The sequence below is a fragment of the Equus asinus genome, chromosome 16, assembly GCF_041296235.1.
Source record: "Equus asinus isolate D_3611 breed Donkey chromosome 16, EquAss-T2T_v2, whole genome shotgun sequence".
In the NCBI taxonomy this organism is placed as follows: domain Eukaryota; kingdom Metazoa; phylum Chordata; class Mammalia; order Perissodactyla; family Equidae; genus Equus; species Equus asinus.
This window is the reverse complement of record NC_091805.1, coordinates 43527947-43554704: the sequence shown is the minus strand read 5'-3', so window position 1 is coordinate 43554704 and position 26758 is coordinate 43527947. Positions and strand designations below refer to the sequence as shown.

The 26758-nt window shown below is 43.0% G+C and overlaps 1 protein-coding gene across 1 annotated transcript in view; it reads right to left on the bottom strand.

The window, feature by feature from the left end:
• The window catches only part of CHIA (chitinase acidic), a 55051-nt gene extending 29836 nt beyond the window's left edge, over positions 1–25215 (bottom strand). The window contains 9 exon segments of the mRNA XM_070487027.1: positions 4019–4091; positions 9809–9962; positions 10087–10206; positions 10489–11453; positions 11631–11755; positions 12015–12151; positions 12249–12301; positions 20069–20149; positions 24584–25215. Of these exon segments, the coding sequence (XP_070343128.1) occupies positions 4019–4075 (57 nt within the window). The 5' untranslated portion in view covers positions 4076–4091; positions 9809–9962; positions 10087–10206; ... (4 more) ...; positions 20069–20149; positions 24584–25215.
• Between the last annotated feature and the right edge of the window lie 1543 nt (positions 25216–26758).

Below are 26758 nucleotides of genomic sequence, written 5' to 3'. Positions count from 1 at the left end.
GTTTCATTGATCCTTTCTACTGCCTTTTTTGTTTCAATAGCATTTATTTCTGCTCTAGTTTTTATTATTTCTCTCCTTCTACTGACTTTGGGCTTTGTTTGTTCTTCTTTTTCTAATTCAGTTGAGTGTAGTTTGTGGTTGCGTATTTGGTATTTTTCTTGTTTGTTAAGGTGAACCTGTATTGTAATGAATTTCCCTCTTAACACAGCTTTTGCTGCATCCCTTATGTATTGGTATGGCATGTTTTCAATTTCATTTGTTTCCAGATATTTTTTTATTTCTCCTTTAATTTCTTCAATGATCCACTGGTTGTTCAATAGTATGTTGTTTAGTCTCCACATCTTTGTTCTTTTCACAGCTTTTTTCTTGTGATTAATTTCTAGCTTAATAGCATTGTGATCAGAAAAGATGCTTGTTATTATTTCAATCATCTTAAATTTATTGAGGCTTGTCTTGTTTCCCAACATATGATCTATCCTTGAGGATGTTCCATGCACACTTGAGAAGAATGTGTATTCTGCTGTTTTTGGAGGGAGTGTTCAATACATGTCTATTAAGTCCAACTGGTCTAGCTTTTCATTTAATTCCACTATTTCCTTGTTGATTTTCTGTCTGGATGATCTGTCCATTGATGTGAGTGGAGTGTTGAGGTCCTCTACTATTATTATGTAATTACTAATATCTTCTTTTAGGTTTGTTAATAGTTGCTTTATGTACTTTGGTGCTCCTGTGTTGTGTGCATAGATATTTATAAGTGTTATGTCTTCTTGGTGGAGTGTCCCTTTAATCATTATATACTGCCCCTCTTTGTCTCTCTTTACCTGTCTTATCTTGAAGTCTACTTTGTCTGATATAAGTATTATGACACCTGCTTTCTTTTGTTTGGCATTAGCTTGGAGTACCGTCTTCCATTTCTTCACTCTGAGCCTATGTTTGTCATTAGAGCTGAGATGTTTCCTGAGACAGCATATTGTTGGGTCTTGTTCTTTAATCCATCTTGCCACTCTCCATCTTTTTATTGGAGAATTCAATCCATTTACATTTAAGGTGATTATCGATATATGAGGGCTGAATGCTGCCATTTTATCACTCATTTTCCAGTTCTCCTGAATTTCCTTTGTTTCTTGCCCCACATGTTTTAGTCTACTAATTGCATTATGTAGTTTTTTCACATTGTGTTTCTTTGTTTTCTCCTTATTTATTATTTGTGTCTCTGTTCTGCTTTTTTTTTGGTGGTTACCATGAGGTTTGTATTCAAAATCTTGTAGATAAGATAGTCCATTTTCTGATGGCCTCTTATTTCCTTAGACTAAATTGATTTAGTCCCTTTCCTCTTCCCCTCCTAAACTGTTTTTCTCACATCTTATTCCATCCTGTGTTGTGAGTTTCTGGTTAAAATGACAAGATTATCTTTGTTTTTGGTGTTTTCTTTCCCTTTATCTTTAATGTTATACTTGAGTATTTGCTAACCTGTTTGGATGCATAGCTACAATTTTTTTTTTTATTTTGTCTACCTATTTATTTCCTCACTCCATGCTTTGTAACCCCTTTCTCTCTTTTTTTTTTCAGGTATGAGGGCCTTCTTGATGATTTCTTGTGGGCTGGGGGGTGGCGCTTGTGGCTACAAACTCCCTTAGCTTTTGTTTATCTCAGAAAGTTTTTATTTCTCAATCATATCTGAAGGATATTTTCACTGAATAGAGTATTCTTGGCTGAAAGTTTTTGTCCTTCAAATATTTGGATATGTCATTCCAGTCTCTCCTAGGCTGTAAGGTTTCTGCAGAGAAATCCACTGAAAGCCTGATAGGGGTTCCTTTGTAGGTTATTTTCTTCTGCCTTGCTGCCCTTAGTATTGTTTCTTTGTCATTCACTTGCCAGCTCCACTACTATATGCCTTGGAGTGGGTCTTTTTACATTGACAAAGTTAGGAGATCTGATAGCTTCTGTCACATGGATTTCCATCTCCTTTCCCAGGTTTGGGAAGTTCTCTGCTATTATTTCTTTGAACAAGCTTTCTACTCCATTCTCCTTCTCTTCTCCCTCTGGAATACCTCTAATTCTTATGTTGCATTTCCTAGTTGAGTCAGATATTTCTCAGAGACTTTCTTCATTCCTTTTTTGTCTTAGTTCTCTCCCCTCTTCTATCTGGAGCATTTCAATATGTCTATCCTTGATTATTCTGATTCACTCCTCTATGATGTCTGCCTTAGCGTTCAGGGAATCCATATTCTGTTTTATCTCATTGATTGTATCTTTTGTCTCCAACATTTCTAATCGATTCTTATTTATAGTTTCAACCTCTCTTGTGAAGTACCTGCTGAGCTCATTGAATTGTTTCTCTACATTCTCTTTTAACTCTTTGAGTTTTTTGATGATAGCCATTTTGAATTCTCTGCCATTTAGATTACATATTTCTGTGTCTTCAGAACTGATTTCTGGGTACTTGTCATTTTCTCTCTAGTCTGGAGATTTAATATAATTTGTGATGGCAGGTATTATTTTTTATTCATCTTCATATGTCTAGTGATAAATGCACAGTTCTTGGCATTTCAAGGAATTTATCAACAAATGTGTAATATGTAATGATTTCAACTTAATTTAAATGAAATACAGGAGCTGAGGATTATCTATTTAATTTTGTCTCATCTCTTGGACCATTGTTGTATCTCATTAATATCTTTTAGAATTGCTAATGTCATCCATCACATTTAATAAACTCATCACATTTAACAAACTCATCATCCAAAGATGGGACTATAAGTGAAGTTGAGAAATACTTTGACTCCTGTCCCATGGCTTCTTTGTATTCAGAGCAAATAATGACCACAGAGTCCTGGAAAGCTAAGAATGGTTAGGTGAAACTTCTGCAGGGTGCAGGTCTCATTCACCTGAGGCCAACAAAGGATGATGTTCATTCACAAGGAAGAACCCCTGATGGGACATCATACAGACCAGAAAGTGTCATGTATAGCCAGGGTCAACCAGTCATTGGTTGTTCTCCTTACTAACAGGCATAAGCATTATATGGAGTTGAACAAGGCCATGCAGTACAAAGGTCAAGAAAAAACTGATTGATGACTACAACATTGGTCCCAAGTTGGCTCCAATGAGCATGGAACCAGTACCATCCCAGAGGGAAGAAAATTTCTCCTTCATGGCCTACTAGTCCTAGAATCTAAGATCCTTCACTGACAGTCAGTTACATTGGCAGACACTAGGTGGTGTAACTCAATAGAATATTCTAAAAGGATAGTGACATTAGGAGTTACCAGAATGGTCACTGGCTCTCCCTGACTGTACCCAATTCTGGATGGTAGATTCAGTATCATGAAGATGAGCAGAGGAATCCACCACCTGTGACAATTGCATCTAAGAACTTGGGGCAACTCGAGTAATAATTTTCCTGGGAAGATCTAGTGTAAGACTGAGAGAATGCATCCACCACCTGATCTCACATGGCTTCAGATGTTTCCTTCCTACCTACCTGGCAAGGAAATTTTTCTTCTTCCATAAATATCTATGGCATTTCGTCCATGCCTGGGGCCATCACCTAGATGGGAATCCTGCATCAACACTTTCCCATTCCCATGGTCATGGCCATAGTTGGAGCACTTCATCTGCACCAGCACCAGGGTAAGAATGGCTGTTCAGTGCCCACACCGCAGCGTTTTCGGCTCAGAGCAGAGTAAAGGTAATGCTCACAGCTGCAGTTGAGTAGACCATCAACAGCCAGGTAGAGATAGCAGTGACCCAGGTTAGTCTCCACCCATCCCTTAACACACGGTGCAGTCCTGATTTCACAGTTGCCAAGAGAGTCAGGGTTGCAGGAATAAAAAGAGAAGGGTGTGGGAAGGAATATCTGGATTGGGTCCCCAAATCACAGTCATTCAGCACCAGAAAGCTTCCTGTCCTCAGATTCCTAGGTTCCTAACAGATGGCTGAGAACAGATGGACTGTTGCTGGGAATGGCTCTATTTAGGACATTTATAGGATTGGGTAAACAATCCAGTTAGCCTACCAGTTGGAAGTGAACACCAGGCTTAAGCAATTTGTCTTCGAGTTGACTTCTCCACATTCTCTTGTCCCGTCCTCTGTGGGTAATAAGAGACATGAAATAGCTATCAGATTAGGTTTGGACATTGTCTTAGTCTTCTCATGGTGCTATAACAAAAATACCATAGACTGGGTAACATAACATAAATTTATTTTTTCACAGTTCTGGAGGCTGGAAAGTCCAAGAGCAAGGTTCTAACAGGGTTCAGTTTCTGGTGAGAGCTCTCTCCTTGGCTTGTAGACAGTTGCTTTCTAGCTATATTCTCACATCGCAGAGAGAGAGAGAGATCTCTGGTGTCTTTTCCTCTTTTATAGGGGCACCAGTTCTGTTGGATCAGGGCTCCACCTGGTGACCTCATTTAACCTTAATTACCTCTTTAAAGGCCCCATCTCCATTATAGTTACGTGGTGGGTTAGGGCTTCAGCATATGCATTTTGCTCACAATTCTGTCCATAGCAGACATTACAAGAATAAATAAAGTTATCTCTTCTCTGCTTGACATGTGTGGAGGTTATCTCCAGTTAGAAAGCTAATGCCTCCAACTCGTCAAGTCAGGAAGTACCAGGGAGTGGTTGGCTATGACAAAGCCCCAGTGCTACCCCATTTGGTCAACCACTTTGCTGTCAATATTGTAGAAATAGCTATGATTTTGAGTTCTTCACCATCATGTGTTTTGGATATGCTGTCCCCTAACGTTCCCTCTGTCTTACTCACTAAGTGATAAGTCTAGCTGTACCTGTCCTTTGACAGTCACTGAGAGGGTACCTGTAAGCTTGTATTTTTTTCCTAACCAAGGATAGGAACTATCATCAATTTTATCATGTTTAAACTCTTTATCTAAAAGCCATAATCACATAGAATTCTAAGATGTAACATCAATAGGACTCAACCCAGCAGCTCTGTTACTTCAATCAGCCCACCTTGGGATTATCTTCTTCACCTGTTATGGGGAACTAATCACATAAGCCACATACTTTGTCTTTCCCCTTTTCTGCACACATTTAACTGGGGCATGTAGCACTCTAATGTCCTAAAAACCCATGCCATTTTGAACTGACTTTACCAGTCAAAGAAAGAGAGTCAGAGAAGTGGCTTATTTGTTTGATCCTGCTTGCATAAGGCCATATAAAAAAAATCATTTCACATTCAACAAGTCAGAATTTTCAAATTGTAATTTCACCAGAGATGCTGACTCAGGCTCCCTTCAATTCTCCTTTGAGCAACTTCCTTCAAGGTTACTAATAACAACTATGGAATATTAGGCTGGGTGGTCTTAACCACTCATTCTCTTTTCATCACACTGGACCTTCAGGATTTGGAGGACCACTTTCTGTGACTGCCACAACAATCTTCAAAGGTAACGGGTCACAATACTCTAGGCAGACTTTTCTAATCCCAAGTCACTTGGCTTACTTCTAGAAGGCCGTGGTGGATGCCCTAAGTCTGATACTCAGCAATTTGTACCACCTCTCAAGCAATTAAGGGTGACTAGTAAAACAGCGTGGAGACTAGTCTTTCTGGAACTATGTTTATTGGAGGAAAACCCAGATATTGAAGCAATAGCAGGTGAATGATCTGCCCATAACCATCTTATTCTTGGGCAGCACACCGCGATCTAGCGGAGTGCAAATCTAGGTCTGAGAGAGAGACCCTGGGCCTTGGATGTTGGGGTTTTTATACTTCTTAATTATTAAAGAACCAAATTCCTCCTAGTGAGATTAGGGTATAGGATCTAACAGCAGTATGGTGTAGCAGAACCTTGTTTTCAGCTCTGTCCACTATCTCAGCATTCATAAATTGGGATAACACTCAGCCTTCCCCTGGTGTGATCCAACCCTTGTGATTACAGCACCACTACTTGGTGGAAACTTGGCTGAGGTCCTGATCTACTATGTCAGCTCTCTGCAAGGATGGATTGCATTAAACCCTAGACTGTGGGCTATAGTTGGTTTCCAGACGCAGCAGGCAAATTTCCTCTTTAGGGAGCCATCCTGCAAGGCATCAATTAAGTTAACACTTACTTCTCAACTGTCTTCCAGGAGAAATTGATAAGGAATCATCATAACTAAGGCAAATTCTGGTTAAGTTATTGAAATTTAAGAACAAATAATTAATTATTCAGGCACCAGATGGAAAAAATCAAATAACTTAAAAAGTATGGGTTTATGAAGGGGTAGTGAGTACCCACTGGCCTCAGATGTTCCCACTATATTATTCAATGCCAGAATACAATGGAGAAATGCCTACGGTCTAAGACTAGGTTTACCTGGAAGTAGCTCATGTGAGAGTAATTTATTTGGGAGTGGAATTCAGGGAGCAAGAGTAAAAGATGAAGGAATGAAACAGGGAAGAAAGGAGGGCCAATACAAAAATATATTACCAAGTTGGCCACTGCTAGGGGCAACTGGATGCTCAACCCCTTGAGACGGTCTGAGAAGTCTTATAAATGTGTTTCTAGACCATCCAGGGAAGAAAAGTGGAAATACAATGTTCCCCTGACTCCCAGGGTTGCCATTAACTCCTCTGCATGTCTAGGTTGTCCATGCTTTAGTGGAAGTCTGTATCAGAGAAGCTCCAGAGTGGGAAGCAAGGATTGCACAACACAGGTCTAAGGCAGAGTAGTATGACTCCATGAAGGTGGTTGAAACTTGTGCAGAACTGGTTGCTGCAGCTGTGGCTGAAATCAAAGGGTAAGGCAGAGACAATTTGAAATGGTGCTAAGAGGTTTCATCTACACCAACAGAGTTCTGAAGAAAAAGGAGTATTAACTTGTCATGTTGTACTCTGCCAAGGAATTGTTCAAACATTTTCCCTGTTTCAAAGGGAACAGGCAGATGTTCTTAAATATGAATGGACTCAAGGATTATAGCAGCCACAGCATTGCTTGAAAGAACTATACAACTGCAAAGTCATCCAACAACAATAACAAAAAGTAAATTAGGGGCCAGCCCGGTGGCACAGCAGTTAAGTTTGCACATTCCACTTTGGCGGCCTGGGGTTCGCTGGTTCGGATCCCTGGTACGGACCTACACATCGCTGGTCAGGCCATTCTGTGGTAGGCGTCCCACATATAAAAAAGTAGAGCAAGATGGGCACGAATGTTAGCTCAGGGCCAGTCTCCCTCAGCAAAAAAAGAGGAAGATCGGTGGCAGATCTTAGCTCAGGGCTAATCTTCCTAAAAAAAAGTAAATGGGAAAGTCGTGGGGAAAGAACTAGCTCAATATGCAATGGCAGAAAAAAAAAGGACTAATACTTACAAATTTTTGAGAAAAAGAGTAAACCAAGACTTTTATGTCCAGCAAGCTATTGATCAAATATAAAGGCAACAGTCAGGCATTTTCATACATGCAAGAAAATGGAAGACAACTACTGCCACCCCTTCTTGGCTAACAAAAACAAAACCAATGAGAAGCTGTAGTGTAAGTACTTGTGATGAACAGCACGTTCATTTAAATATGAGATGGTCGTTCTGTTATAAAACAAGGTGATATTAAAAATTTTGACTAAGTGAAAATAACAACCTAAAAATCAGGAGGTGAGAGGTATTGAAAGAGTGTTAAATTTTTATCTTTCATACTTCTAAAATTGAAGTAGGAACTTAAAAACATAATCCAGCTTCTAGTTTCCATAATCCTTTGCTCTTCACCCATTTCTTTGCTTCCCTTTGAGGCACACTCAGACAGTTTTGTGTATTTTGTCTTCAATTTTTTTCCTTCCATTCTCTGTTAAGTCTACTCCACTCAGGCTTTTGCCACCAAGCCATGTACTAAACCTACCCTTCTTGATGACCTACGTGTCATTAATCTAATGGTCAGTTCCCAGACCTCGTCCTACTTGACCTGTCAGCAGTAACGGACACAGCTGATCACTTTCTTCTCCTGGACACCTTTGCTTCCTTGGTTTTCCAGACATTTGACTCCTGGTTTTCTCCCTTACACATCCCTCCTTCTTTGGTCTTCATTACTTGTTCCTACTCTTCTCTCCAGCCTCTGGATGTTGGATGCCCAGTGCTCAGTCCGTGGGCTCCTTTCCTACCTGTACTCACTCTCTTAATGATTGCTTCCAATCTGTTGACTTTAAATACCAACTACATACCAAACTCCAAAAATTTTATGTCCAACTTCCTACTCAACATCTCCACTTAGAAATCCAATAGGAATCTTAAATTCAACATTTCCAAAATTGAATTCATGGCCTTCCTCTAGAACCCTCTTTACCTTTGGCCTTTCTCATTTCAGTTGACAATTCTGTATTTGCAGTTTCTCAGGCCAAATGTTGGGATTATCCTTGACCTCTTTTCTTCCCCTCATATTCTACATATGATCCATAAAGAAATCTTTCTAGCTAAAAAAAAAAAAAAAAATCTTAAAAGTACAGTCTAATTCAATCACTTCTGACCACCTCTACTGCTGCTTCCCTGGTCTGAGCTGTCAGGTCTCTCATAGATTACTGCAAGAGCCTCCAAACTGTGCATTCTCAGCAAAGCAGCTAACTGGTTATTTAAAGATAGAAGTCAAATCAGATCATTTGTCCACTTAAAGCATTCAAAGTTTCCTCATTCTTTCAGAGTAAAAGTGAAGTCCCAATAATGCCCTATAAGGCCTTAAACCAGGTGTCAGCAAGCTACTGTCCGAGGGCCAAGTCCAACCTACCACTTGGTTTTGTACAGTAGCCTGTGAGCTAAGAATTGTTTTTACAATTCTTATGGGTGGGGAAAAAAAGAAAAACAATACTTCATGACACATAAAAATTCTATGAAATTCCAATTTCAGTGTCCATAAATGACACTTTGTTGGAACCCAGTCATGCTTCTTCATTTACGTGTCGTCTCTGAACGTGTTCACACTACTACAGTGGCAGGGTTAGGCAGTTGCAACAGAGACCTTATGGCCCACGAAGTCTAAAATACTTGCTAATTGGTCCTTTACAGAAAATATTTGTAGACCCCTGTCCTAAACATTCTGTTCTCTCCTGACCACATCTCCCATAACTTCCCCTATAATTCCTCTAACCCTAACCCTTGCTCCCTTTTCTCCAAGCAGATTGGCCTCCCTGCTATGGCAAACATGTCACCTGTTACAGCAGGAGCAGGAGGCATCAAAGACTAGGCTAGACTGGCAGTGCTGAGTGAAGGTCTGTCCACTCACACAGCTGTAGAAGGCATTTTTGTCCCAGGGTCAGGGTTGTTGGGTCATTTTTGTCAGCCTGGTTGGCACAGAACCCACCGCCACTGAGGCTGCCTGCAGAGCTGTCTGTACTGGGAGCCTCCACAATGGGAGCAATGGGCTGGGCTGGGGCTTTGCAACCTGAAAGAAAGAAACCAGATCCTGAGCCCTCCTGCTTTTGGTCAGTGATACCTTAGCTCCTGCCTCTATGTCTCTGCATAATTCAGTCTCCTGATCTGGTATACCCTCCTTCCCCTTTCCTCTTTGTTCATCAACTCCATTAATTGCATCAATCCTCTCTCTCCAACTAGATTGTGAATGTCTATAGAGTAAAGATTGTGACTTAAATATTTGAGATCCCCTGTGGTACCTCCACAGTGTTGCATACATAATAGATGCTCAAAAAATTGCTTGTGAAATGAATGGATGGATAAACGAATGGTGAAGAACACTGTTCTTCCCACCATTATTGAATCATTACCAAACATGAATAGAGCAATAGTCATAGAATCACTTATATAATGGTCCTCTGACTTCCAAGAAGCCTTGGAGATTTCTTTCAAGTTTGAGGCTTAGTGCCCTTTCTCACCTGCTAACTCACCCACACTCAGCAGGCCCAGGGCATCCTTCAGGGTGGTGATCAGGGGGAATTTGCCCTGGTTGCAGAAAGTACTCAGGAAGTCATCCAAACAGACGGTCCAGACCATGGCACCTCCAAAGTTTTTCTTCTTCAGTCAATCAGCCTGTGGTAATTAGAGAGAAATCAATTAAGTTCAACATCAAGGCCAATTTGTGGTTCCAGGGCTACAAACGAGAAGAAACAACAGGCAACAACAGTCTCCAGTCAACAGGCAACAATCAGTCTACCCTGATTTTGAAGCTCCTGGTGTCGTGATATCCAAGATACTCATTCCCTTTGTAAGCACAGGGAACATCCTCAGGGGCCTCCCACACTTCAGGAGCTCCATTCTTCAGGAAGGTACAGTTCTAAGAGGATAAAAGGAAAAGGTCAAGTGGTAGGCAAAGTGCCCAGGTGACAGGGGTGAAAGGGCATGGGGGAAGGGAAGAAGGGAGGGAGTACATGAAATCTACTTGCAAAGGAAGGCCTGGAGCTCTATCAGCAAATTTCTCAGTTCATTCAGGATTTTGATTCTTTGTCACATTTGAGCCATTTATTTTTAATTTGAGGAGAAGCTCCTAAATCAAAGACTACCCTGGCAGTCAGAGAAAGCCACGTTTGCCTCTCTCTATGAGGTATGAGGAGCATACCTCATAGTAGGCCTAGAACCCAGACTGCCTGGTGCAGGGCCCAGCAGGACCAGTGCCAGAGGTGGGGCCGCAAATGCTGGTATTGGAGGAGTTGCTCAGGATGAAGGTGTGTCCATAGGCTGGGAGTTCAATAATGAGCTTTTCAGCTGGGGCCCCATCGTCCTTCCTGCAGTTCATGCCGTAATCCTGCAATGGCAGCTGGTTAGCTAGAGGCCCGACCCAGCTGATGGCCTAGTAACTAGTTATTATTTGAGCTTTTTTGTATGGTTGTACCTGCTGTATAAAGTATTTGCGATGTATTTTAGAGCATCATTGACGTACCTCTGTTGAAGTGGTGTGTCTCTATCTCAACTGATTCTTCTAATAACATACCAATATGTAGGATTTAGATACACCCTTCCCACCAAAAATACATGAGAGAAGGACTAAGCTTTTTCTCATGATTTTCTTGGTATGATCCACTGGTGAATGCCTGAAATTCTGTGGCACACATTTGCAAGAGATTATAATAGTAGAAAATAGACAGGGAAAAAATGGAACAGGAATAGGGGAAAGGTGGGAGAAGCACTTTGTAATTCATTGAAATATGAGTAATGAGTACTTCATTTTCTTTCATTAAAAAAAGCGTTGGCTATTACTCTTATTTCCTATCTGATGAAATTACCAGTACAGTATTAATTAGTTGGTGAATTTTTAGTAAATGAGAATTAGTTAATTAATTACAACATCTTAATTTCACATTTAAGAAAATTACTAAATTTATGATGCCTTTTGTCCCTGAATCTCCATGTGATTTACACCATCATCTCTGGCCGGCATCTGCATCTGTGCAGGGACTCACCACACTGAGGTAGGTGTTGCTGCCAGCGTCAGTTGGGTATGTGTGGAGGCGGCTGTTCTCTCCAGTGTAGCCCTCCCAGGAGTTGTGGAGGTCATAGGTCATGACATGGATATAGTCCAGGTACCTGAGGTGAGGTAAAGGATTTAAAAACATTTCTGATGGTCATTTCCACACCTATGCAGGCAAAAGATACCACTTCCAAAGCCTCGTAAACAAGGTCTCTGAGCAGCAAGCAGACCAAGGATGAGCGTCTATTGCACAAGTGACATACAGAGGTGTTGTGGGACAACTCATCACTCACTGGGATAGCTGGGCAATCTCATACCCAGACTGGATGTTGGAGATGCCAGCAGCTACTGCAGCGGTGACCATCAGCCTGGGCTTGTTGATTTGCTTGGCCTCCTGCTCAAAAGCTTCACACATTTCCTATACATGAGTAGGAGAAAGTCTGTGAATATCAACTCTAAGTTGACTTCCATGACAACTCTTTGAATGAATCTCTTTCATCCTTCTTTCCTCAGCATCCTCACTAGAATAGGGTCTCCAGGTCCTTTATTTCCCACTTAGGGAGCTAGGTTTTCTATACAGCTTCAATGATCTTTCAAATGAGACTCGTTGTGTGGTTTCCAGTCAAAATGATACGGAATGCAGTTCACCTGCACCAGGATAGTGACGAGATGCTTACCCTGAGGTGTGCTCCCACGACAGCCAGTCTACTCCCAATCAAAGTCCAGCCCATCAAACTCATACTGGCACAGGAATTTGATGACTGAGGCAATAAAAGTCTGGCAGTTCTCAGGAGTGGAAACCATGGTAGCGAAACTAAAGGAGACCCAAAGAAGGCAGGGTGAGGGACTGCCTCAGTAGTCCCAGTGCCTTGTAGTAAAATCAATGGAGGAAGTCATCTCAAAAAACTTACTGAGCAGTCTCAAAGTTCCAGCCACCAATAGCCAGGAGAGTTTTCAGCTGACTCTGATAGAAAAGAAGCAAACAGTTGTGTCAGAACAAATGGAAAGCAAGATAAGTCATTTTTCAGCATTAGCTGTTAGAGTGATTGAGAAGCCAGGAGAAGGCTCATGCAGCCTCTCATGTTGATTTTCTTCATTCTAAATTGTAAGAGTGGTTGGAGAAGGTCACCTAAGGTTAGCATGTGTCAATGTCTCTACAGTTCTAATTGCTCCCTTGGAGGGAAGCCCCTGACTAAGGACACAGTGCTTTATCAGTGCCAGGTTTGGGTTGCTTCCAAGTGGAAGATTGTTTTCGTCTGATTTCACAAGTACTTGGACTTTCCGAAATTTCTCTTGGCAACTGAGCTATATTTCAATTGACAACCACCTCCTGTGAGCCAGCCGTTTCCCCTGATGTTAGAGTCATCACTGTGCTGGAAATAGTAAGAGAGCCTGGAATTTACCTGTGTGTTGCTTATTGGCCAGTTTGGAATTTCAGCCTGGAGGCTGCTGTGGAAGGTTTTGTTCCAACTGTTGCTGTAGGTGAAAAAATTTTAAACCTCATCCTTTAATCACTTACTTGTTTTTCAGGCCTTTGAAAGCTTGATAGCGTGATCTCATTGTTCCCCACCCCAGGCCAGACTGATATGGGCTCGGTTGGTAAAGTTCCATGTCAGCTGGTAGGCAGAACCTATTACCCAGAGGGAGAGGCTGAGAAACAATTACAGAGAAAGCTCCCTGAGGAGTCACAGATTGCTTAAGAAACCACAGATTTCCAATAATTTTCCTGTTTAAGTCTCAAAAGGAGGGGTAAGTTCTGCATGAGAACCCTGTATGTTGCTGTAAAGCCATAATTAGCAGGCAATTCAGGGATGAAGACATCTCCTCGGGGCAGTGCTGTCGCTCCAAGAAAGACTTAAAGAGACTTAGAAACAGTGCTTTCAGCGGACATGAAATTTCAAAGCTAGTAAACTCTGATTTAGATGTATTCTAGCCCCCTTTACATGCTGATAATAGCAATTACTAATGCTTCCTCAGCACTGCTTGTGTACCCAGCACTGCTCTGAGTAATTTACTTAGATTCACTCAGTAATCCTCGCCAAAACCCTATGATGTAGGTACTTGTATTATTCCCATTTTACTCATTTGGACACCAAAACACAAAAAAGACGATGGTATAAGTCAACTTAGCACTTGCAGCTGCATCCCTGAGTAATAATCCACCCACGGAGACATGAACTGTCCGCTAGGCCAGAGTCTGGCTTCCGGTTTAGATTCTGCCGTGAACTCCCTACATCTCCCAGGACAAGTCATGTGGTTCATTCGTGCCTTAGTCAACTAGTCTGTGAGATGGAGTGGTAATACCTTTCCTGTCCGCCTTTCCTTTCCACCTCTCAGACAAGAGTTGTTTTAAAGACCCAGTAAGATGACAGATTTGAAAATGCTTTCACAGAGCAGAAGGCACCATGTGGATGCCTTGCCATATCATTTCTTATTGTTAACATTTATTTTTAAGACCACTATCTAGTCAGTTTCACCCTTGGGATTTTTAGGCCAATGATCCCAATCCTTTAAACTTGGTTAGGGAATTTTGAACTTCCTAAAAAAAGTAATTAATGTTTTTTGTTCAAAGTAGAAGGACAGAAGGCCATGCTGAGTTTCCAAATTATGAAGAGACAAAAAAAGAACGATCTAGTGGTCCATCCCAAGAGGAACACACACTTAGCTCAGCTGTCAGCACAAGGAGCAAACCTTAGAGCTCAGAGAGAATAACGAGCTACGGGAACACGTCTGTGAGCAGAGCAGCCTTTGTAAATGGGCACTTACTTTGCAGTAGGAAACTTTTCTTGTTTTACTCTTTGAGTCCTTTTACTTTTTGCTGAGGAAGATTGGCCCTGAGCTAACACCCATGCCAATCTTCCTCTATTTTTTAGTATATGGGCCGCCAGGGCAACACGGCTGCTAACAGAGTAGTGTAGGTCCACGCCCAGGAACCGAACTCTGGCCGCCTAAATGAAACGCTCCAAATTTAACCACGAGGCCACGGGGTCTGGCCCTCTTTGCGTCCTTTTAATACTCTCTGTAGACTCCCAACCTACCGAGGCTGAGGAAGCCTCAGGATTTCTCCTGGAAGCCTCAGGATTTCTCCTGGAGGTCCACTCCTCCCCAACTCCTACTCAAAAGACCGTCAAGTGCCACGAGCCTTGAGGCTTGCCAAGGGAAGCAGACTGCAGAGCAGTGGGAGACCTGGCACTGGGGAAGGAACTGCGTCCCTGTACTTTTGCCAAAAGCAATCAACTCAGGCCATTTGGTTTGAATGCAAAGGTAAAAGAAAATTTTAAAGCGGCAGAAAAACAAGAAGGGGAGAGTGGCTCACAGGCGCAGAGTTGCCATGGTTCCTCACCAGCAAGGATGGTGAGCTTGGTCACCTTGCCTCAATGGGAGAGACTCCTTCATCTAACCTGCCTTGTATACTCTCTTCCTCCTCTCCGTGACTTATCAGATTCTCCTTTATCATGATTGCCTCTAAGGTAAATGTTATTGATGGTGCTTACAAAGCTCAAACACATTTAAGAACCCATTATTGACAGGGAAACCATACCATCTTGACTTCACTTTACAAGAAGAAAAGATTGGGCTCAAGCCTAGGAACCATACTAAGGAGCTCCATTATGGAGTAGCTTACGTGGTCCAAAATGGTTTATGTACAGTGAGCGATACTCTCTGTTTGGATAGTGAAGCAGCTAATTGGCTATTTCACACTCTCTTTGACAGGCAGAAGCATTGACTAACTTTGCATTCATTCATTGTTTGCCATCATTCATTCATTCCTTCTAAGAACAAAGGTCCCTCTTTAAGCAAAGGCATAGAGGGGCATGGGCTACTCTGTCCTTTGCCCTCAGATACATTACGTCCTTCCCTCCTGTTCCTTCTCCTGTTCCTAGTCCTCCTACTTTGACCCATACTTCTACTCCTGAAGAGGCCCTAGCTTGGTTCCTCTCTGTTCAGGCTCCTTTCAACCATGATAATTCCCTAGGTTCAGCTGCCTCGGCAGCTCCCAGCATAACGCACCTGGCCACCAGACCCTAAGCCTAATGGGTGACACTTTCCAGGTGGTTATTCCCCCCAGGCCAACACCTCTTCCTGTTACCCATATTTCTGGGAATGGTTCCAAAGTTCTCTTGGTCACTGAGGCTCTCACTAGAATAGTTTTTTTGTCTCATGCCTTTCCTCTACTCTCCATAACCCATTGGTCACTGAGATCCATAGTGCTCCTCTCCGTGCTGCCACAGTGCCCCCCTCCTCAGGACCTTCCAGTCTACTCCCCACCACCACTGCTTTCAGAGGTGATCATCTATGTTGGTTTACTGTAGCCTCATTTTCCTTTTAAATTTAGTCTATATATGGACCCAATTCCTTGGGGATGGGGGTGGGGCTTTAATGGCTCCCCATTGTCTCATAGAAAGAAATTATTTTACTTCACCTGTCGTCAAGACTCTCCACAATCTGGCCTCAGCTTATCTTTCCAGGCTTGCCTCTGGCTAGCCCCTCAGTATAAATCTTATATATTTAATTGCACCATTCTCCATGATCCAAACAAGTCTCATCTCCACGTTTTTGCTGAAGCCATTCCCTCTGTCTAGAATATAGAATATATTCCTCCTCTACCCACCTCCCACTGCCATGTTTAAAGGCCCAGCTCTGATGCTTCCCATCATGACACCTTCCCCAATCATCACAGCTGGAAGTGATCACCTTCTTCATCTCTGCTCCTCTGGAACTTCGTTTGTACCATTCAGATAACTCGTTGCTTATTTTTATGAGCATGGAACTAGTGGAAAGTCTACACAGATTAAAGTTCAAATCCTTTCTACCACTTAGGTGTAGGAAGCTGCGAAAGTTCCTTAATCTCAGTTTCCCAGTTTGTAAAAGTGAGATACAAAGCCTGCTTTGCCAGGCAGTTCTAAGCATTAAACAAAATATCTATAAAGAATCAAGTGCATAATAAGCACTCCACGAATGATAATTATCATTATAGAATATTACACATATGCCTTATCTTCCCTGTTGACAATGCTCCTTAAGAACAACAATCAAACCAATGTTGATTACCGTATCAGACCTAAAATCTACTTCCTATGCAAAATAGGCCCCCAAAATAAACATTCGCTAAACATTAAACGAATTAACTTTAGTAGGAGTCACTATTGCAAGTTTGTTTTTTTTTGGGGGGGGGGAAGATTAGCCGTGAGCTAAAATCTGCTGCCAATCCTCCTCTTTTTGCTCAGGAAGACTGGCCCTGAGCTAACATCCGTGCCCATCTTCCTCTACTTTATATGTGGGACTCCTGCCACAGAATGGCTTAACAAGCATTGCGTAGGTCCGCTCATCGGATCGGAGCTGGTAAACCCCAGGCTGCTGAAATGCAATGTGTGAACTTAAACACTGCGCCACGGAGCCGGCCCCTGTGAGTATTTTAAATACAAGAACAGGCTGGTATAAGGGCATCTTTTTGGGCAGGGAAATTCTGATTTCTTTCAAGTCACATCTTGTAGAAGGCCGTCTAGATGCACTGCCTGCCTTAGTACAAGCACTAGGAGTTGCAGGACGGATTTTAGTTGAGTCTTTTTACAGTCTGAGAAGGGCTGCTGTAAAGCTTGTAGTGGAAACGCAAATCAAAACTGCAATGAGATATCACCTCACATCCGTCGGAATGGCTATAATCAACGAGACAAGAAATAACAAGTGTTGGAGAGGATGTGGAGAAAATGGAACACTTATACACTACTGGTGGGAATGTAAACTGATACAGCCACTTTGGAAAACAGTATGGAGATTTCTCAAAAAACTGAAAACAGAAATACCATATGATCCAGCTATTCCACTACTTGGTGTTTATCCAAAGAATAGGAAATCAACAATTCAAAAAGATTTAAGCATTCCTATTTTCACTGCAGCATTATTTACAATAGCCAACACATGGGAGCAACCCAAGTGCCTATCAACAGATGAATGAATAAAGAAGATGTAGTATATATACACAATGGAATACTACTCAGCCATAAAAAAGACAAAATAGTGCCATTCATGACAACATGGATGGACCTTGAGGGTGTTATGGTAAGTGAAATAAGTCAGACAGAGAAAGACAAATACCATATGATTTCACTCATATACGGAAGATAAACAAACACATAGATAAGTAGAACAGGTTAGTGGCTACCAGAGGAAAAGGAGATGAGAGGAGGGAAAAAGGGGTAAAGGGACACACGTGTATGGCAATGGATAAAAACTAGACTATTGGCGGTGAGCACGATGCAATCTATACAGAAACTGAAACATAATAAGGCACACCTGAAGTTTACACAATGTTAAAAGCCAATATGACCTAAAAAAAAGAGTGAGGCACTGAGGCAGAGTGCACACCATGTACACCCGGAGGAAAGGTAAGTGTGGTTTTTCTCATCTTCCTCTCCAGCCCTCCCAGATCATCACCGGTCCCTCCTGTGTCTCCCTAGCTGTGTTTCAGAATGTTCCAAGTATTCCTCTCCCTTAAAAGTAAAACGAGTGAGCTAGGGAGTATGAGCAGTACAGCACATGGAGCACTTTGCTGGTGCCTGTGGGTCTCGACTCAGTCCTACCTCTGATTTGCTTGGGGTTTCCAACCTGTTGAATGGCATTGAAGTCCTGACCCCACACTTACTCCCAGGATCTTAAGGTTCTTAGGTGAGTTCAAGAAAGTTCACAATCATTTGTGCTAGTTTAGTAATGGAGCTTGGTTCTTTGAAAGTCTCCCGATCCTCTTGTGGGCTCCTCGAAAGCACTAGAGGACTATTAACATTGCTTTATTCTGGCCTCTCTTTCAATGGTAAGGGCAGACCCCAGTCTGTGATTCCAGGGAAGTGCTGCCCACATTCCTCAAAGGACTCAAAGGACTAGGATCACAGCAGCGGTGGATACAGGGCAAGGGAGGAGGGTGAGAGGCAGAAAATACAACCTTTAACCCAGTCCAAGGCGTAATGGATGAGAAAATTTCCCGGACTTGGAAGTCAGGAGATGTCTAGTGTGAGCTCTGTCACTAACATGCTGCGGCCCTTGGGAAAGTCACTTGATCTCTCTGGCTTCCTATCTCATGTATTTGTAGCCAATGATTTCGATGTTCCCTTCCAGAGACGGATTAATATGCTCTTACTCTGTCTCTCTTTGCCTTCACACCAGATGCTAGAATATTTGACAACTCTTTTAAATAGAATAAATGTCCAGATTCTCAAATTTCCTACGTACTCTTTGCTAGAATTTATTTGCCTGAAAACTAGTTTGCAGTGTGAAGATTTTCCTTCCTTGCTTCCCCTTTCACAATTGTTATTCTCCCCAAAGAGCAGAGAAAACTGAATATAAAACATGTGGGTAAAAAAGCTCTTTCTCTTCAATGAGGCAGCCAATCGGCATATGTAGAGATGCAGATCTCCGTGAGACCCTGATGGGTAAGACTGTCACCCTTGAGGCTGAGCCCAGTGACACCACTGAGAATGTCAAAACCAAAATTCAAGATAAGGAGGGCATCCTACCTAGCCAGCAGTGTCTGGTTTTTGTGGGTACCCACCTGGAGGATGGACGTACTCACTCGGACTACAACATCCAGAAAAAATCCACCCTGAACTTGTTGCTTTGCCTGTCAGGTGGCATTAATGAGCCTTCTTTCTGCCAGTTCCTCCAGAAATACAACTTTGACAAGATGATCTGTCCCAAGCGTTACCTCTCTTGCACCCCCATGATGTCAAATGTTACAAGCAACACCAACAAACTGCACCCCAAAAAGAAGGTCAAATATCGCCCCTTCTGCTCTGGAGGGTGGCCACCTGCACAAGCCCCATGGCCCTGGGGTCTCAATAAATTTTCCCTTTAATTGACTGGAGCAGAGAAAAAAAAAGATTGTAGATTTAAACCTAAATATACCAGTAATTACATTAAATATAAATTGGCTAAGAGCTCTACTTCAAAGATTGCCAATCTATTTTTTTGTTTAAAAAGTAGTTAAGTATGTGCTGCTTATAAGAGATATACCACAAAGACACAGCAAGTTTGGAGTAAAAGGATGGGAAAACTGTACCATGCAAGCACTAACCAAGGAAGGCTGGTGTAGCTATACTGATATCAGACAAAAAGCAGATTTTAAGATAAGACTTGGCGGCCGGCCCGGTGGTGGAGTGGTTAAGTTCACATGCTCTACTTCGGCAGCCCAGGCTTTTGCCAGTTGGGATCCTGGGTGTGGACTTAGCACCGCTCATCAAGTCATGTTGAGGCCGTGTCCCACAAAGCAGAACAGAAAGACCTATAACTAGAATATACAACTATGTACTCGGGGGCTTTGGGGAGAAGAAGGAGGGAAAAAAAAGGGGATCGGCAAGAGATGTTAGCTCAGGTGCTAATCTTTAAAAAAAAAGAAAGAAAGAAAACAGATAAATCTTACAAGAAAAACACATAATATTGAGTGAAATAATAAAGTCAACCCTAGAAGAGTACAGGAAGTATGATAGGATTAAAAAGAAAAAGAAGCATCCATAGAGATAAAGAAGGACATTTCATAATAAGGGGTTGATCCAATAAGAAGATAGCGAAGTTCAAAATATGTGTAACAGTTAAGCTGACAGAACTGAAAGGAGTAATAGACAAGTTCACAACCATAGTGGGAGATTTTAAAGTACCTCTTGATATCGACCCTGATATCAGTTTCCCCACATTAAACCCAGCATATATGGGGTTAAAAGCAAAACACCCATTCCCTGCTTACTCTCTGGCTTCCTGGCTCCAGAATCCACTATCCTCCATGAAGACAGACACCGTCAAGGACAAGCACCTGGACTATCTCCTCCTGCAAAGAGATAGGGGCTGGTGGGAAAGCTGCTGACCAGCAAGGTCATGAGCTCCCTGCTGTCTGCAAGTAGTCTCAAGGCCAAAGACAGGCTGGTGGGAAAGCTCCGACCAGCAAGGCCATATGCTCCCCCTCCCCTACCTAAAGCCCCAAATAAAAACCCTTCCTTTTAGCTTTTCGGGGAGTTTGGGATTTGAGCGTTAGCTGCCCTCTCTCCTTGCTCAGCGCTGTGCAAAATAAAATTCCTACTTTCTTCCACCACACCCGGTGTCAGAGATTGGCTTGCTGAGCAACGGGTGAGCGAACTCACTTCAGGTTCGGTAACACTCTCACAGTAACAGAGCAAAGAAAAAAGTCAGTATCTAGATCTGAGCACATGATTAATAAATTTGCCCAGTTGACTTACTGCACCCACAGTTGCACAATCACATTCTTTTCAAGTGTACATGAAGGAGTGAAGGGGGCAGGGGCTCTTGGTTCCAGAGAGCTCTCACTTAAAGCACATACAAAGAAGAAATACTCTAATGAAGAGACACAATCCAGCAAGTGGTCCTCAAAGGTGTGTGCACAGAAGGCTGAGAGTGTTGCCGTAGAAATTAGCATATGGGGAACCAGGTAGGAGGTATTAAAAGAAGGCATTCTTCCAGTAAAAGGTGAGTCACAAGTTGGAAGGAGCAAAGGAAGGAGGTACAGTTTCTGACCCCTATAACCTTGTAGTCAGCTACTGTACTTACAGTAAATGCCATTGGAATGCACCTGTACCAAATGGTTCATTCATGAATGTTCATTCACTTATTTAAAAATGACCTAATGAATGCCTACAATGTGTCCGGTACCATGTTGATGCTGGCAACAAGACACAGGACTTCCCATCACTGGTGTGGACAGATAAATAAGTGAAAAATTATGATCTGGTGAAGTAAATGCTATAGGACAAGTTACTCTGGAGTGACCATTAGAGCCAAATAAAAAGGTGTCTAGCTTGAGGAGTGGGCAGCTATGCATCTGGATTTAAGGATTCCAAAGAAAATAGTCAGAGGGAGGCAGAGAGGATCAAGAAAATGTTTTTGGAGAAGATGGCTTTTAGAATATCCAGCATTTAGCTCTGAGATACAGTAAAGACATGGAGAGACAGGGGCAAGAGAAGGCCAACAAAGTGATAATGCAAAACTTCACCACTGAAAAGAATAAAATAGCTCTGATATGCTGATGAGACGGAAAGGCATCTGAGAAAGTGAAAAAAAGTGAGGTACAAAACACAAGAAAAAGATAGTAATGGATTGTTCTGGAAAATGGGACTATAGGACAAGTGTGGACCACTGTAAAATGGCCACGGTGCATTTTAGCTCTTTGCATCAGGAGATGGAGATGTTTACCCCACCCTCTGAATTTGAGCTGGCCATGTTATTTACTTTGACTAATAGAATGCAGCTGGCGTGACATAGTGTGCATCCTGGGCCTATACTGAAGAGGCCCTGCAGCCTCTGCTCTCACAGTCTTAGAATGCTGAGCCTGCCATGTGAGCAGGGCTAGTCTGAGGGAAGACGAGAAACATGTGGCCAGTCACCCCAATGGCCCTAGCTGACAGCCAGGCAACCCCTAGAAGCAGAGCCATCTAGCTGACTGCCAGGTGACCCCAGATGCATGAGCAAGCCCAGCCAAGGCCAGCAGAAGCAGCCAGCTCATCCCAACCCAAATCGCGGACCCACAGAATTGTGAGCTGAATTAATTATCGCTGGGTGTTTTTTAAATTTAAATTTTATTTTTTCAAATTGTAGTAGAAAGCAACAATATAAAATTAACCCTCTTAACCTTTTTTAAGTGTACACTTCATGAGTGTTTGCTATAATCGCATAGTTGTGTAACAGATGTCTAGAACTTTTTCATCTTGCCAAACTGAAACTCTATACCCATTAAACAGCAGCTCCCTCCTCACAGTCCCTGGCAACCACCATTCTATTTCTGCGTCCACGCCTTTGACTACTCTAGATATCTCATGCGAGTGGAATCATACAGTGTTCGTCTTTTTGTGACTGGCTTATTTCACGCAACATAACGTCCTCAAAGTTCAACCATGTGGTAGCATGTGAAACTGTCTCTATTTTAAGCCACTATATTTTGGGGTGGTTATTATGCAGCAAAAGTTAACTGACATAAAAAGGGTGGTCTCAAAGTGTCTGATTCATTAAGTCTGGGGTGAAGACTTGAAAATACTGATCTAGGTATTAGTTGTAGTAAAAGGCGAGAGAAAAGACTTCAGAGCCAAACCATAAGCCACACAAAGAGATGTGGGGAGCAGGGTCAGGCCCAGGAGCTTTATCCTCTAAGCCAGTGCTCCCTAGACTGTCGTTCGGAATTGTCAATGGGTATTCAGAATGAAAAGGGTTCTTTGGTTGAATATGTTGGAGAAATGCTGCATGTGAAAAGCCTCTCGTGGAAAATCACAATTCTCTTTATATTGAGAACCCTGAGAATCCTCTATGCTTAACCTGGCATTTCCCAAATATGTTTAATTCCTGGAATTTTTTCCCAGGTTTGTTACATTACTCTCCTACAGAACACACCAAGAAGAGGATATAATAGACAGTGTTTCACAAATTATTAAACTACGGAATCCATTTGTCGGGCATATTTATTGATATCTTAGAGTATATAGTTTAAAAAAACATTGCAGCTCTGTTCAACAGAAACATATTGGGAGCCACATACATAACTGTAAATTTTTTAATTGCCACATTTAGAAAAGAAAAAAGAAACAGGTGAAATTAATTTAATAATACATTTTTACTCTAATTTATCTACAAGATCATCATTTCATGTGACTACTCATTTTTATAACATATACAAGTTATTGAGACATTTAACATTTTCTTTTCCCTTTGTGAGTCTTCAAAATCAGGTGTGTATTTCACACTTAAATACACATCTGTTTGGACTAGCCACATTTCAAGCGCTCAGTAGCAACTGTAACTAGGGGCTACCGTATTGAATGGCCCAGCTCTAGAGAGACCAGCAGAGAGCTCAGCTCTGGCTCTTGTGTTAGACGCTCCTCATAGGTTTGCTTTGATTGGTTGCATTCTGGATTTACGCCCTCTCATTCTTTTGAGGGATGCTGTAGGGAGCCTCTCTATATAAAACAGGCCTTGTACTGCAAGGACGTTCATCTTCACATTATACAGCGTTCTCTTAATGAAAATCCTTAGGGGAAGCATCCTTCTGCTCTTAGAATCTAAAATAGTACCGTTTTTCATTTTGTACTTCTCTTGTTGGTTTGTTCTGATTTTCTGGACATTATAAATTGTGTAACTAATTTTATTTCTTATTTTTCATTGGCTACCAGAAATATAGAATCAAATTTGTGGCCTACACACAGCACGAATATAGGATAACATTTCCCAAAATGTGTTTATCACTAGCTTGCAAAAGACTGGTGTTATTCAGAACACATTTGGTGAAATGCTGCAGCTGATGGAAGAGCCACCTGTCAGATCTAAATGATAACTCTGATAGAGTTGTTAAAAAAAAAAGGAGTGATAGAGTGGGGAACTAGAGACAGCAGAAATAACAAGAGTGGAGCAAGTGAGTGTCCATGGGAGGAATAGTGGCCAAGGTGGGGGCACCTGATCCCACAGGCTTGCCCACCTCCCATGTGGGCACCTAGAGCTTCTTGGCCAGGAGCTTTTAAAGACCCAGGCGTCGCCCACCTGCCCAGTGTTGCTGGGGATGGTGCTGACTGCGGTTCGCTAGACCGTGGCCCACTTTGGCTGGCGCAAAAGGAGCCACAGCAGCCAGCGCCCAGCAGCCTTGGGAGTCCTAAGGCGCTGCAGGCACCCACGAAGGTGCACATTTTGGAGACGAGTTTCCTGGGGCATGACCGGACTCCTCCCCTCGCCCCACCTCTTTCCAGCTAGCAGAAGGGCAGTATTTCCCTTGGATTCTGGCCAGCATTTGTCTTGCTTGACAGCTCAAGTCATCTCAGGGATGCTGGATGCCCCTGCAGAGGTTTTGAAAAGCTCTTGACAACCTTTAGCAGTGGATCGCCCAGCCAGTGGGAGGATGAAGGGCGCAGGTTGCTGTGAGAATTGTGATGTGCAGGAGGCGTTGATCAATGACACCTCCAACGCGCAGTCTCTTGACTTTCAACTGCCTCCTTCCGGGGACAGGGATGGGGATTTCCTCACCGGGCCCGTCCCCACCCTGTCGCGTCCTGTCCAGTCCCGCCATGCCAGCAAACCCGCTATCTTCGGCCCTTTCCTCACCCCAAGTGGAGATTTCAGCGCCTCGGCCCATCACCTCAGCTCTGCGCTCCTCCACCCAGAAGTCCCCCGCGAGGGTGTAGGGATGGCAGGGCCCGCGCCGCCTGCGAGAGGGAAGGGGTGCAGGAGATGGGGAGAAGAGAGGAGGGAGCGCTGAGGTGCCAGCAAGTGCGCTTACCTGGCTCTCGGCTTGGGATCTCTCTGGCTGAGGTCCATTTCCACGAGGGGGAAGGGGAGGGAAACGGTGGCTGTCGCGGCCCGGCGCTGGGCGGATCATTCAGCGTAGGCTGTGCAGGTGCGGGTGGCTCCCGGAGGGATGGCTCCAGGACCGCCGCGCACTTGCCTGCCCCTGACGCGCAGGTGGCTCACTACCTGCGGGCTATACTCAGTCCTCCCCGCGCCGCCTGAGAGGCCCATGTCCCGCGGAGAAGGCGACCAGTCGGGGGCAGCATAGTGGCTCCAGGTTCCTGGATGGGGAGTACTGAAGTCAGTGGAGGGGGTGCTAGCACACTTGGTAGTGCCACCTGATCTGCTCCACTCTGCTCTCCCCTGAGTTCTGAGTAAGAGCCAAAGACTGGAGCCTGGGTTGGGAATGAGGGGTGGTCTCTGGGTGTGGCTGGGCCAAAGGGCGGCACAGAGGTCGTCGACACCAGAGCCAAACTGCCAGATTTGAGATGCACTGTCAGCTGTCTAACCTTAGGCAAGTCTCTCAGCCCCTCCGTGCCAGTTTCCTCTGTAAAGTGGGACTAACCACCATGACTACCTTAGTGGGTCCTTATGAAGACTCCACGAGTTGATGTTTATAGAGTGCCGAGCACAGGGCCTGCTCATAGAGTGCTGTGTACGTGTTGGTTAAAGCTGCAGGAAAGAACTTGGAACCAGGCCTGGGGGAATACCTAGGGCGGCTTCCTTCCTGCACAGCCCGGGCAATGAGAGAAGGAGCCATCAGGGTGTGTGGACTCTCAAGATGAAGACAGCCATCCAGACACATGCACAAATGGCTAAAGGGCAAGCCACAGGGATCACAGGGGGATCTGGGGAAGCCCTGGGCCAGAGACGTTTTAACGGCTGTGAAATGTGTGCAAAATATGTCAAATCCACTAGAAATTAAGTTCAAGTTTACTTTTTGTAGTTAACTTATAAAGTGGCTGGGTCAGCACTTTATGCAAATCTGGAGTGTTCTTTTCTGCTGATTTGTGAGAACACTCAATATGTAATGGGCTATCTGATCAACAATTCTGAGTCTCTTCACATAATTCATCATCCAAACTCAGACATATTTAAGACTGAAGGGGGCAATAGAATTATGTAATTTTTGAAACATTTATTTAGGAAGAAGATTAGCCCTGAGCTAACATCTGATGCCAATCCTCTTCTTTTTTGCTGAGGAAGATTGGCCCTGAGCTAACATCTGTGCCCATCTTCTCCATTTTATATGTGGGATGCCTGCCACAGCATGGCTTGATGAGTGGTGCCTATGTCCACACTGGGTTGGACATGGCCAACCCCGGGGCTGAGGAAGCAGAGCACATGAAGTGAACTTAACCACTGCGCCACCAGCAGACCCTGAAATATTTATTTTTGATTGATATTTTGTTGTACAAACGGACTTATCAAATAGTTTTATTAAAGCTATTTTCAAAACATTTTTTTCTAAAAGGTAAAAATATATATCTGCCCAGTTAATTCTGAATAACTAGTCTTGCTACCTATTCACAAACTCCAATTAGTTTCTTAGCCGTATTTCTAGTATGTTGTCACTGGCATTTTTCTGAAGAATGGAGCTCTTTTATTACAGTTTTATTACTTTTAATTTTTTCATAATATTGGCTGAAATCTTCATCAAAGTTGTTTTTCATGTTCATCCTTTCAGAAATGCTGATATCTTCTGTGTTAGTTTGCTACAGCTGCATAACGAAATACCGCAGACTGAGGAGTGTCAACGACATAACTTTATTTCCTCGAGGTTCTGGAGGCTAGAAGCCCAAGATCAAGGTGTCTGGCAGCTCTGTTTCTTCTGAGGCCTCTCTCCTTGGCTTGTACCCTGACGATCTTCCTTTACCTCCATTATCTCTTTAAATGCCCCATCTCCCCTATAGTCACATTCTTGTTTGGGGGGTCGGGGGCGGTTAGCACTTCAACGTAGGAATTTTGGAGAAAGACAATTCAGCCCATAACACCTTCTATTGATTTTCCTCTGTAGGCCAAAACTTTTTTAATTGAGAAAATCTCTCTGTACATATGCTCAGAGGAAATTCTGCTAAATGGGGAATGTTTTCCATTCTAATTTTTTTCTATTAAAATGTTTAAATATTTCAACTCAAATATTTTCACAGTGCTATCTTTTTACCTC